At 41.6% G+C, this 12,978-nt stretch overlaps 1 protein-coding gene across 17 annotated transcripts in view; it reads right to left on the bottom strand.

Annotated features, from left to right (window-relative positions):
- Positions 1 to 12,978, bottom strand: part of KLHL32 (kelch like family member 32) — a 494,024-nt gene that overhangs the window by 170,489 nt on the left and 310,557 nt on the right. For all 17 annotated transcript variants that reach the window (XR_011019321.1, XM_068231202.1, XM_068231188.1 and 14 more), the window contains one exon: positions 4,742 to 4,849. Coding sequence is in view for 16 of the 17 variants with exons in the window: in XM_068231202.1 (XP_068087303.1) it covers positions 4,742 to 4,849 (108 nt within the window). In the remaining variant the exon portion in view is untranslated. The remainder of the gene's footprint in view (positions 1 to 4,741; positions 4,850 to 12,978) is intronic.

Raw genomic sequence — 12,978 nt, 5'->3', positions numbered from 1 at the left:
AAACACGTTGCGACTTTGTTTATGGGAGTAATTGAATAAACTGTATATGTTTTGAACATTGACAGCTTTTTGTCTGTTTATGGTTGGCCGGTCCACCACCGCAACCAGAACAATTTTTAAACTTTTTAGCTACTTTTATCCTTCCGGCGCCTCTGTACACCTTTGTGCATCCAGAAGTCCACCCTTGGTGGAAGGGTGATCTACCCTACAGTTTCCTCTATCCACAGAGAGCGACATCTTAACCCTCCTGGCGGTTTGCTAAAAAAAAAAATCGCCAGGGGGCAGCAAATCTTTTTTTTTTAATTTTTTTTTTCATGTAGCGAGACAAAGTCTCGTTACATGATAGCCGCTGCTCAGCGGCATCCCCCCAGCCCCTCCGATCGCCGCCGGCGATCGGCGATCAGGAGATCCCGTTCAAAGAACGGGATCTCCTGGAGGGCTTCCCCCGTCGCCATGGCGACGGGGCGGGATGACGTCACCGACGTCAACGACGTCGTGACGTCATAGGGGATTCCGATCCACCCCATAGAGCTGCCTGGCACTGATTGGCCAGGCAGCGCACGGGGTCGGGGGGGGGGGGGGGGCGGCTGCGGCGCGACGGATAGCGGCGGATCGGCGGGTAGCGGCGGCGATCGGGCACTGCACGCAGCTAGCAAAGTGCTAGTTGCGTGCAGCAAAAAAAAAATATGCAAATCGGCCCAGCGGGGCCTGAGCGGTGCCTTCCGGCGGCATAGCCCGAGCTCAGCTCGGGCTTACCGCCAGGAAGGTTAATCCTGAGTGGGGACAGGCTTATTCTCCCCACCTGCCTGAACAGTGGTTGCTTTGGAGGCAACCCGGGTTTGTGAGTATATTACTTACATTTCATAATACATCCCACCCTCTACTAATACATACTACACTATATTGGGCTCTCGATCTTCTATTGTTTACATAGCATAGGAGCTCAAGCACCTCAAAAATGCAGCAGGCACGACAATTGTGATCATGAAGAATCACATCCCAAACGCAGTGCACTAATGGGAATAGATCCCACATGGTTTCTATTAGCCAACCAAGTACCTAGCAATTTGCGGTCCCCACACAATCGGAAACGGATCACAAAATGCTGATAGTGGAAAATGGTGCTTTGATTAATGCTTGATTAAGATTGATTTATTTACATTCATTTTATGTACTGCAACAGGGTAAATAAAAAGGCCATTATTTTTCTTTCCAAGGCCAGGACAAATTTTAACAAGGATGCTACTATAAAGATGTAATGCTATTGAAGGAGTTTTCTGCATCTAATATTATAATGGAGGCATCTAGCCATAAACAAAACTGATGATGTCTTAGTACACTAAGAGAGTGTTTTATAGCCTCTCTGCAAGTATATTTTGAATTGTAATACTGGCATTAATAAGGACTATTGGTCAGCAACTGGCACGAAAAGTAAGAACTTTAATATCTTTAGGAAGAAGTGTGATATATGAAGAGTTCACATTATTGGAAGAGACGTTAGTACAGACAGAGCATATGAGGGACTACTTGTTTAACAAAAGTATTACAGAATTCTAAAAGTAAACCATCTGTCCCAGCGATTTTTTTTCAAAGCCCATTTACACTTTAAAACGTTTTTCTTCCCCACAGCTTAATGCTAATGCCCTCAAATACCCACCCCCAAATGCTCCAGCAATAATGTCAGTTGGGGCTTCCATTCAGGTGTCCGTTCACTTCAGGAGGCAGGCTGCCACACTATCAGAGAGGTAAAGCCTCCCACAGTGAAATCTGGGAATGGGTATGGGTTGAATGTTACTGATCCTCTCCTTTCACTAGTTATTGAAGGGAAAGTGTGGCTGTTGGTGGGGTGAGGTGACTACAAAGATGCAGATGCTCAGAGGTTGGTATGAAGAGGAGGGTTTTAGTTGGTAAAGGGTGCACTGTGAGGGTAGTCTTGAGGGGGGGGGGGGGGGGGGGGGGGAAGGAAGAGAGAAAGATGTAGTTTAAGAAAAAAAATCTTAAGTTTAGTATTCCTAATGTTCACTTCAGAATTATGGATTGAGCTGTAAAAGTTACATGGGCTGTGAACACAAATCTTCGAGTTATCAAGTTTGTGTTCTTGGATATATAACTTATCATGAAATTCAGTAAATTCTGTAATACTATAATTAGGGATGGTTTAAAGCTCCAATTGTCTAAATTTACTGCAGTAATATTAATTGGATACATTCTTTAATGAGATGGATAGTTGAAGGAAGGTCTTTGTTTTGAATATTTTTGTAAAGCAGGGGTAGGGAACCTATGGCTCGGGGGGCAGATGTGGCTCTTTTGATGGCTACATCTGGCTCACATACAAATCATTAGCGGTTGATTCACTAAGCTAAACTGCTCAAGCAGTGCAGTTTAGTGTGGCAGCGCAAGTAACATTTTCAAAATAGGTACGCTACAGCAGTAGCATGCACTACTAACTTACTCGCGCTACTCCAAAACTAACGGCTGCTCCAATTGTCCCACTCTGGGCCCTGTCAGGTCCAGTGACTTTATAGAACGAGATCCCTGCGCTTGACAAGCAGCCTATTGGGCCAAAGTGTGGGGATCTCGTCCTACAAAGTGAATCAACCCCCAAGTCAGCTAGCTTATTGTACAACCTGTTAGTCTGTATTTCTCCTGTCTGGGAAATTGCTGATGTTGCTGAAAGCCAAGATAAGCTGAATACGTATCTGACACTTCCGCTGCCCCGTGGATCAACTGTATACACATCACCATGGCAACAGGGACATGAGCCCTCTGCTGCGCATGTGCACTGTCCCAGTTTGAAAAATATTGTATGGCTCTCACAGAATTACTTTTTAAACTATGCGGTGTTTATGGCTCTCTCAACCAAAAAGGTTCCTGACCCCTGTTGTAAAGCCTCTTATTTTTGTATTATTTCTTCTAGGTCGTGAAGTGGGTTATTCTCAGTAGTGATGACCAGATTTTTTCATTGTTTGACAATCATCAGAAGGTCAGTTTCAGCTGCTTCTATTTTGTAATCATGTTATATAATGATTCTTTGTAGATTTTTGTTTGTGAGGAAATCGTGACTACAGCTGATGCTGGGAAAGTTCTTTATTTGTAATATTTTTGTAAAGCCTATTATTTTTATATTTCTTCTTCTAGGTACTGAAGTGGGTTATTTTCATTAGTGATGACCATATTTTTTTCATTTTGTTTGACAATCAATAGAATGTCAGTTTCAGCTGCTTCTATTTTGTAATCATGTTATATAATGATTCTTTGTAGATTTTTGTTTCTTGTGACTACTGACTACAGCCGATGCTTGAGTAGTCACGATGATTGTAGTTAGAAGGTTTATGGTTAGTGTTTCAAACATCTTTTTCCAGAGCATCTTTAGAACCTATATATTAAACACAAAGCAAGGATTCTGGTTGTTATTTTACTTATATTATATTGTAATAAAAGCTGGCTGGGCCAATGTAATGCAATTATGCCACAACAGTCTCTAACAAGATGCATTATGGGAGATAAACATCAGAAGAGGCTGCAGGCAGATGTATACTCTTAAGTATATTTGTCCTTCTACAACCATCCTGTTCAGATAATATAAAGTTGGGCTTCTTGTATTTTATAGTATCTGGCTTTCCTCATAACTATTTTCAATGATTATCTCCGCTGTTTTTATGTATTTACTGGGCATGACTGACATACCACTTTTAAATACAACTACTAAAAAGGTACAAAGATCTTAAAGTGAACATGAACCAAATAAAATTATTTATAACAACACATGATGTGCTTGAAATTTAATATTTCTTACTTATCTCACCATCAACTTTTTTTTTTTCTAACAATGATTCCTTCCAGTTTCGACTACATCTAGTCGGAAACTGAAAGCCTTAGGGCTCTTTTCCACTACATCAGTTTCTGTTGGTTCTAACTGAAAGGCCAACTTATGTGCAAGGTAATGTCCATATTTTCCTGTGGCTCAAGAGGGTGACATTACAGATCAATGGAGTGCTGACCCGGAAGCTGTTATAGGGACATCACCATTTTTAATATAGAGGACAGAGAATTCCATTGGTCACAGGAGAAAAGCAGGACGCGGAAGAGGAGAAAGAGATCGAATAGTAGACTAGGCGAGAAGTTAGTATGACGTGTATGTTTATTTTGACTTTTATCTTTCAGCTCAGGATTGCTTTAAAATTAAAGCAGACCTCTAGTGTAAAAATAAAACTCAAATTGTCAGCACAGGGAGCTGAAGTTATAATAAAGTAGCTTGAACAAATGTTTGAAAAATTACCTTACTTACTTGCCTTAAGCTGAAAAACTGAAACACCAGTTTTCTGCCCTTGCAAAACACTGCTAAGAGATTCTTGTCAAAAGTGTGGGATGTGTTATGGGGTCTCTTAGAGCAGCCCAGAAGGCGTGGCCTGAGAGGTACTGAACGTGTGCCTGTGCTACTGAGCCAACCTGACATAGCGAGGGGATGTGAAGTGCAGTGCTGACCACAGTATTAAGCCTTACAGCGCTGTCACAGTGCCTCCCTCTTGCTTACTTCAGAAAACAGTCAGTGCTGCACTGGGTGAAAAAAAAGAGGAAGAACAGTCACAGTAGTACGTTTCATTCTGGCTCTTTTTTTTTTTTTTTTTTTTTTTACTTACCTGAACTGTTAAATTTCAAAGTAAAAAAAAAAAAAAAAAAAAAAAAGAGCCTGTGCAATATGTGCCATACAAGATTTGTTATATGATCCTGTGTACAGTACCTGACCAGTATAGGCAAAATCTAGAGCCTGTTTCAGTCCAAGGCTGGTGACACCATGCAGGTTAACTTCATCAGCTTCACTTTCCACCATGCAAAGACTAAACATTGCCTAAAAAAAAAAAGAAAACTGCGTAAAAACTTAAAACGGAAACATTCAAACAAGTAACTTTGCTCATCTCACTTAGCCTTGCATAGACTGGCTGCTTTGTAAGAATCCGTAAAAAAAAATAATTCTCCAGAACCATAGTAATTAATTCTCCATCAACATAGTAATACTACACAAACACACACAAACACAGTGATACTACAGTGATAATAGATACTACTTTAGTAAGGTGACTGTGTATGTAAACATGAATATTGTTATTGCTATCTATCCCTTTTCTGAAATCATGAACTATAAAGAAAGTTATGTGTTATGTGTTACACTATCAAAACGTTTCAGTTGTTCCAGCACCCATTCAATTCTTCATAAAAGCCACTCTATTCAAAGAAGTGGAGCTCCTTAACATTTCAATGATATTACACAGCGTCCATGTAAATGGGGCCAGACCACTCACCGCACCCAAGCCGCTGCACTACGATTACACAGTGTACCTCAACACAATACTATTTTAGTTAAAGCAGTGAGCTGGAAGCTCAGATGAGTGATTACATGATGATAAAATACATAATCAGAGAATACTCACTATGAAAACTGCATGTCTGAATTATCTTAACATCAGAACAGATATAATAATGGCAATGTGAGATCAGCATCCCTTTTCGTCAATAAATGCACCTATAACATTAACCACTTCACCACTGAGGGGGTTTACCCTCTGACCACCAGAGCAATTTTCACCTTTCAGCGCTCCTTCCATTCATTCGTCTATAACTTTATCATTACTTATCACAATTAAACGATCTATATCTTGTTTTTTCCACCACCAATTAGGCTTTCTTTAGGTGGGACATTATGCCAAGAATTATTTTATTCTAAATGTGTTTTAATGGGAAAATAGGAAAAATGTGGGGGAAAAAATTAATTATTTTTCAGTTTTCGGTCATTATAGTTTTTAAATAATGCATGCTACTGTAATTAAAACCCATGAAATGTATTTGCCCTTTTGTCCCGGTTATAAAAACGTTTAAATTATGTCCCTATCACAATGTTTGGAAATAAAGGTGCATTTTTTTCAGTTTTGCGTCCATCCCTAATTACAAGCCCATAGTTTATAAAGTAAAAGTGTTGTACGCTCCTGACAAATATTTAAAAAGTTCAGTCCCTAAGGTAACTATTTATGTATTTTTTTTTTATTGTACATTTTTTTATTTTTTTTTTTAATTACAAAAAAAAAAAAAATTGGGAGTGTGGGAGGTAATAAGTTAATTTTTTGTGTAAAAGTAATTTATTTATATGTGAAAAATGTGTAGGGTGTAGTTTTACTATTTGGCCACAAGATGGCCACAGTAACTTTTTGTTTTAAAGCGACCTCCAAGCATCCTTCCGGAAGCTTGGAGGAAGTACTTGGAGGCTGGGTAAGTGTTTACTTTTCACAATGATCGCGCTGCTCATCGGAGAGCAGCGGATCATTGCGGGGCTTAGATCAACGAACGGGAATGGATTTTCCCGTTCATTGATCTCCGGGCGAGCGGGCGGCGGCGTGTTTACGAGCGGGAGCGCGGGCAGCGGCGGGAGCGCGGAAAGTACGGATTTCTCCGTCCCTGGGGGTTAAAGGATGAAAAAAGGGATGGAGAAATTCGTACGGGCGGGGGTAAAGTGGTTAAAGGACCAAACAGGCAGGTCTAAATGATCAAAGGAAAGAAACTTTATCCTGAAGCGCTTAGGTACACTATTAGTTTGGATAGATTTCTCCAGGCCATTGTTATAATAATATAGTAATAATAATAATATTTGTATAGCCCTTTTCTCTTGTTGGACTCTAAGCGGTCAAGAGCTGCAGCCACACTAAGGGCGCACTCCAGGGGTCACCCTGCAGACTTAGGCAGTTTTGCCCAAGGACTTCTTACTGAATAGGTACTGACCTCAGCCAGGAGTTGACCCTGGTCTCCCATGTAAAAAAAAAAAAAGAGCCTTAGACCAGTACACTAGAACAAAAGATAATGTCATGTACTTTCACAAAGATAATCCTTGAATATGTATTTTATTAGCACATGCCGGATTTGTATTGCCCAGGTTTATTTTCAGGCATCCGGATGGACCATTAAAACTAGGCACTAGGAAGGGCGCATTAAAGATAAGCACTAGGTTGGGGAATAAGTCAGGCACCAGCTGAGTAGCTAGCAGTAACCATCCATGCTGGTGTGGCAACATACCCAAGAGGCGTTAGGTTTTTTAGGGTAGAAGAGTGTTGTACTGTGTTAGTCATCAGTAAAAGCAAGACGTTTTGAATCAGAATGATACCATTTATTGGCTAACTTGAGTTGAATGAACAGTAAGCTTTCGGCTAATAGCAAGCCTTCGATGGATTTGGTTCCTGCACATACTGACAAAATGTGAAAAACACATGGGTGTTAGGGAGTTTTGGTTTGCTATCAGGGCTACATAAGAAAGAAAATTATATTTGTTGGCTTTTGATTACATTCATGGGCCACATTTTCACAGCTTGGTACGATTTGGTACAGCGCTGGTAAGCACAGTGCTGTAAATAAATAAGTGCCTGTGAAATAGTTTTTCTTGCATCATTCACATAAGAAGCTCTCCACAGATGTATATTCGAGGCCTCAATCTATCAACAAGAAGGAATTGCCTTTTGACATCTTTTTGGTCAACTGAATTGGTCTTCCATCAATGAATCAAATTTGTTTTAGGTTTGCACTAGAACTGTCCGCACCATATCATAATTTGTTTGTACCCTTTTACAGTTTTAATGGTGGCATACAAACTTTTACACAACTAGGAATATCGCCAATACTTCATTGGTCACTGGAGTGCACTACACTATTAGCATTTTAAAATATGAATTAACACTACCTGTTCCACCAAATTAATATGATTACGTTTGTATATCATTATAAAAAATGTGTTCACCTTTGATTGTTTTTTTTTTTTGTACAGTTTAATAATAACATACTGTATATCATCATAAACCAGTGTTGCTTGCGAATTTTCGCCAAAGCCATTTTCGCATCGAAAATCCCATTTTCGAGTTCGCCGAATTTTCGCGAAAATAACTACTATTTTCGCTTCAAAGGGCGAAATTTCGCATTAATATTTTCGCATTAATTTTCGCCTAAAGTCCGTTTTTTTCGCGTTGAATATCTAAGCCCCCTTAAAAGCTAGAATCACCAAATTTGCAGGGTATATTAAAGAGATATGTGGGTACAAGAGGAAAAAGAAATTTTTCAAAAAGACCTTATAGTTTTTGAGAAAATCGATTTTAAAGTTTCAAAGGAAAAAAGTATACATTTAAATGCAGTAAATGACAGTTACTTAAAGGGATACTGTTGGAGGGGGTTGGGGTAAAATGAGTTGAAGTTACCCGGGGGTTCTAATGGTCCCCCACAGACATCCTGTGCCCACGCAGCCACTCCCCAATGCTCCGGCCCCGCCTCTGGTTCACTTCTGGAATTTCAGACTTTAAAGTCTGAAAACCACTGCGCCTGCGTTGCCATGTCCTCACTCCCGCTGATGGTACCAGGAGCATACTGCGCAGGCCCAGTATGGTCTGTGCTTGCGCCGTGTGCTCCTGGTGACATCAGGGGAAGCGAGGACATGGCAACGCAGGCGCAGTGGTTTTCAGACTTTAAAGTCTGAAATTCCAGAAGTGAACTGGAGGCAGGGCCGGAGCATTGGGGAGTGGCTGCGCGGGCACAGGATGCCTGCGGGGGACCATTAGAAGCCCCAGGTAACTTCAACTCATTTTCCCCCTCCCCCCCTCCCCCCCCTTACAGTATCCCTTTAAGCAAACCTAGAGGTAGTGTAAAATTACTAATATCAAAAGAAAGGGCCAAGTGCCAAGTGCAAACTGCCAAGTGCAAAGGGCCAAGTGCAAGGGCCAAGTGCAAAGGGCCAAGGGCCAAGTGCAAAGGGCCAAGTGCAAAGGGCCAAGTGCATAGGCAAAGGCCCAAGTGCAAAGGGCCAAGTGCAAAGGCCCAAGTGCAAAGGGCCAATTGCACGTGCAAAGGGCCAAGTACAAAGGGCCAAGTGCAAAGGCAAAGGGCCAATTGCAAGTGCAAAGGGCCAAGTGCAAAGGCAAAGTGCAAAGGCAAAGGGCCAAGTGCAAAGGGCCAAGTGCAAGTGCAAAGGGCCAAGTGTCAAATGAAAAGGGCCAAGTGCAAAGGCAAAGGGCCAAGAGCCAAGGGCTCTTTGCACTTGGCCCTTTGCACTTGCACTTGGCCGTTTGCACTTTGCACTTGTTCTTGGCACTTGGCCCTTTGCACTTGGCACTTGGCCCTTTGCACTTGGCACTCGGCCCTTTGCACTTGGCAGTTTGCACTTGACACTTAGCCCATGGCACTTACACTTGGCCCTTTCTTTTGATATTAGTAAATTTACACTACTGCTAGGTTTGCTACAGTAACTGTCATTTACTGCATTTAAATGTATACTTTTTTCCTTTGAAACTTTAAAGTCGATTTTCTCAAAAACTATAAGGTCTTTTTGAAAAATTTCTTTTTCCTCTTGTACCCACATATCTCCTTAATATACCCTGCAAATTTGGTGATTCGAATTTTCGCCTTTCGAAACGAAAATAGTACTTATTTTCGCGAAAATTCGGCGAAAAGAATATTTGCATTTTCGCTCATCACTGTCATAAACATGCAAATAAGCAAAGGCAATCATAAAAACTGCTTTCCACTTTAGAGTATAAGTTATTTTCATTTTCTTACATTGTATTGAGTTGTGCGATCACTGTGTTTATAGTTTGGTTTTAGAAAAATACTACAATAAATAAATATACTAGTAAGCCAAGTTCATAGCTGTCCATGTAGGTTAACAGTATGACATGAACAAACCGCATATCAATAAATCGACACTGCTTACATAGCAAAGCAGAGGAGTTATGTGAGACACACTAATATTCATGAAAATCTGACAGTTTACAGACTCCATTATCCTCCATTATATAATAAAACCCATAGTGTCCCTGCGTCATCCTCCTCCTGTCTATGTGTCCGTGGTTTTGCGCTACTACACATGTGTTGGGACAGGAGGAGGACGCGGACAGGGCAGGCGGTTGTTGGTGTGGGAGGCGAGAGTGCGCGGCGACGCGTGCATGCGCACTGACATGTGGGACAGACCTAGAGCCCGTTTTTAAATGGTCTTAGGTCCTCTAGTAAATAACTATAAAAAGCTCCAAACAAATAAAACTAATACCCACTTCATTGTTACCGCATCACTGTTTTTGTGGGTCTGCCGTTCCCAATCACTCTCACAACTGCTTTATAGAGCAGAACATATCTTACAAAGTTACAGAAATAGCAAATGAAGGTAAGCTATGCTGTCTGACAATTTACTTCATGCGCCTATTAAAGAGATCTTATTGAAGACTTGGGAAATGAATAGAATCAAAACTTACAGAAGAATAATACAGGAAAAATATGGTCAGGGAAGCTCAAAGAAGCTCTTTTGAATAGATAACTGAAGTTTCTTAACCTGCCTGGCGTTCTATTAAGATCGCCAGGCAGGCTGCGGGAGGGTTTTTTTTGAATAAAAAAAAAACTATTTCATGCAGCCAACTGAAAGTTGGCTGCATGAAAGCCCACTAGAGGGCGCTCCGGAGGCGTTCTTCCGATCGCCTCCGGCGCCCAGAATAAACAAGGAAGGCCGCAATGAGCGGCCTTCCTTGTTTTGCTTATATCGTCGCCATAGCGACGAGCGGAGTGACGTCATCGACGTCAGCCGACGTCCTGACGTCAGCCGCCTCCGATCCAGCCCTTAGCGCTGGCCGGAACTTTTTGTTCCGGCTACGCTGGGCTCAGGCGGCTGGGGGGACCCTCTTTCGCCGCTGCTCGCGGCGGATCGCCGCAGAGCGGCGGCGATCAGGCAGCACACGCGGCTGGCAAAGTGCCGGCTGCGTGTGCTGCACTTTATTTGAGCCAAATCGGCCCAGCAGGGCCTGAGCGGCAGGCTCCGGCGGTACTGGACGAGCTGAGCTCGTCCAGACCGCCCAGCAGGTTAAAGTGGACCCAAATTAAAAATACAAGATTTCAGGAATAAAATCTATTTTCTAAATTATAATAATAAACAGCGACATTTTTTCAGCTGCATGATGACAAATATAAAATATTTTACATTTATTGGAGGAGTCCCTCCCTTCCTTTCATATTGCCGCGACAGAATCCGGCAAAATGCTGGAGTAGGTGGTGTCCGGCAAAGGAGCAATTGCTAATGGCTGCCTCCTGTATAACCCTAGTTATGCAAAGAGAAGGGTGAAAAGTTTGCACTGAAATGCTTATAGGCTTGAAGGAGTGTTTATTTATCTTTGTATGTGTCAGAATGGTGCAACTAAATATTTTGAATAAAAAAAAATGTTTGGTTTGGGTCCTCTTTAACTCTTCCTGCACTATGAGACTCTGTTCTTTGCTACTATTTTCTATGTTCTATTTCTTAGCTGTACTACACATACAATTCATTATATCATAAGTTTATTTTCACTTCAGATTCTCTTCAACCTCTTGCTGACTGCTCCACGCCAATTGGCGTGAGCAGTGCGGCAGCCCCATGACCGATCCATGCAGATTGGTGTGAACGGCTGGGAATAGGCATTTCAGGAGCGCTCTAATGACAGTCTCCAGTCTCCCAGCGGCAATCGCCGCTTGGAGACCGTTAGACAGCGAAACCACCGTCTAATACCTATGTACAGCGCTGCAATCTAAGGCAGTGCTGTACTGGGGACAGCCATGTGACATGGCTGTCCCGATGCACGGCTTTCCCGATGGGGGACACAGGAGTGATCTGCTGTGATAGGCAGACAGGGGACGGAGGGAGGGTAATTAAAGCGGAATATAACCCTGCATTTCAACTTTGCTCTAAAACATTATTTACAGCATATTATATGCAAAAAGCATTTTTTTTTACTAGAGCAGCATTGGAAGGGTTAAACACAGAGGTTTAAAGTTCCGTGGAGAGATATGCAGAAGTTCAGATTGTTACATTCTATTTAGTTATATGTATCTATTGAGAAATGTTACACACTATTTGGCTGTCCTCCAACGCCTTCTCAGTCAGAGAGATGAGTCACATTCAACACTTGGATACATTTATGTAAACAAAATGTATCTATGTCAGCTTCGGATGCGTCTACAGAAATCTCCAGGAACTTTAAAGCACTGTGTAACCCTTACAATGCTGGTCTAGTAAAAAAAAAAAATGCTGGTTGCATATAATATACTGTAAATAATGTTTTAGAGCAAAGTTGAAATGCAGGGTTATATTCCGCTTTTAAAATAATAAAAAATAAAAAATAGCAAAATGTAATAAAAAATAAATGAATAAATATTTCCTTAAAATAAATAAACACACCTGAGGGCAATCTAACCCAACCAACAGAGAAGTCTCTTGGTGAGGAGAAAAGGGGGGGGGGGGGGTTTAGGAATCACTTGTGTGCAGAGTTGTGCGGCCCCGCTGCATGGCCTTAAAGGGACTCCGAGCAGTGCAGAAACTATGGACAGATGCATATCATTTTAAAGCTCTCTTTCTCCTCTTTCCAATGATATATAAACCGCCGCCCTACGCCTTTTAGTTTTCGCTATTTTTGCCGCGGCCGCGATTTCAATCGCGAAAATAGAGAAAACTAAAAGGCGTAGGGCGACGATTTAGGTGTCGTCAGAAAGGGGAGAAAGAGAGCTTGAAAATGATATCCATCTTTCCATAGTTACATTGTATTACACAGGACGACTTTTTCCTAAATTCAGCAGCTCCATTCTGCTGAATAGAGCTGCTGACACTGGGGAAAGTGTCGTCCTGTGTAATACAAGTAACTATGGAAAGATGGATATCATTTTAAAGCTCTCTTTCTCCTCTTTCTGGCGACACCAAAATCGTCGCCCTACACCTTTTAGTTTTCTCTATTTTTGTGATTGAAATCGCGGCCGCGGCAATTTCAATCGCGAAAATAGCGAAAACTAACAGGCGTAGGGCGACAGTTTATATATCATTGGAAAGAGGAGAAAGAGAGCTTTAAAATGATATCCATCTTTCCATAGTTACATTGTATTACACAGGACGACTTTTTCCTAAAGTTAGCAGCTTCATTCTGCTGAATGGAGCTGCTGACACTAGGGAAAGTG

This window comes from Hyperolius riggenbachi, chromosome 4 (genome assembly GCF_040937935.1).
Source record: "Hyperolius riggenbachi isolate aHypRig1 chromosome 4, aHypRig1.pri, whole genome shotgun sequence".
Classification (NCBI taxonomy): domain Eukaryota; kingdom Metazoa; phylum Chordata; class Amphibia; order Anura; family Hyperoliidae; genus Hyperolius; species Hyperolius riggenbachi.
Note: the sequence above shows the minus strand (reverse complement) of the source record. Positions and strands in the feature narration are given on the sequence as shown.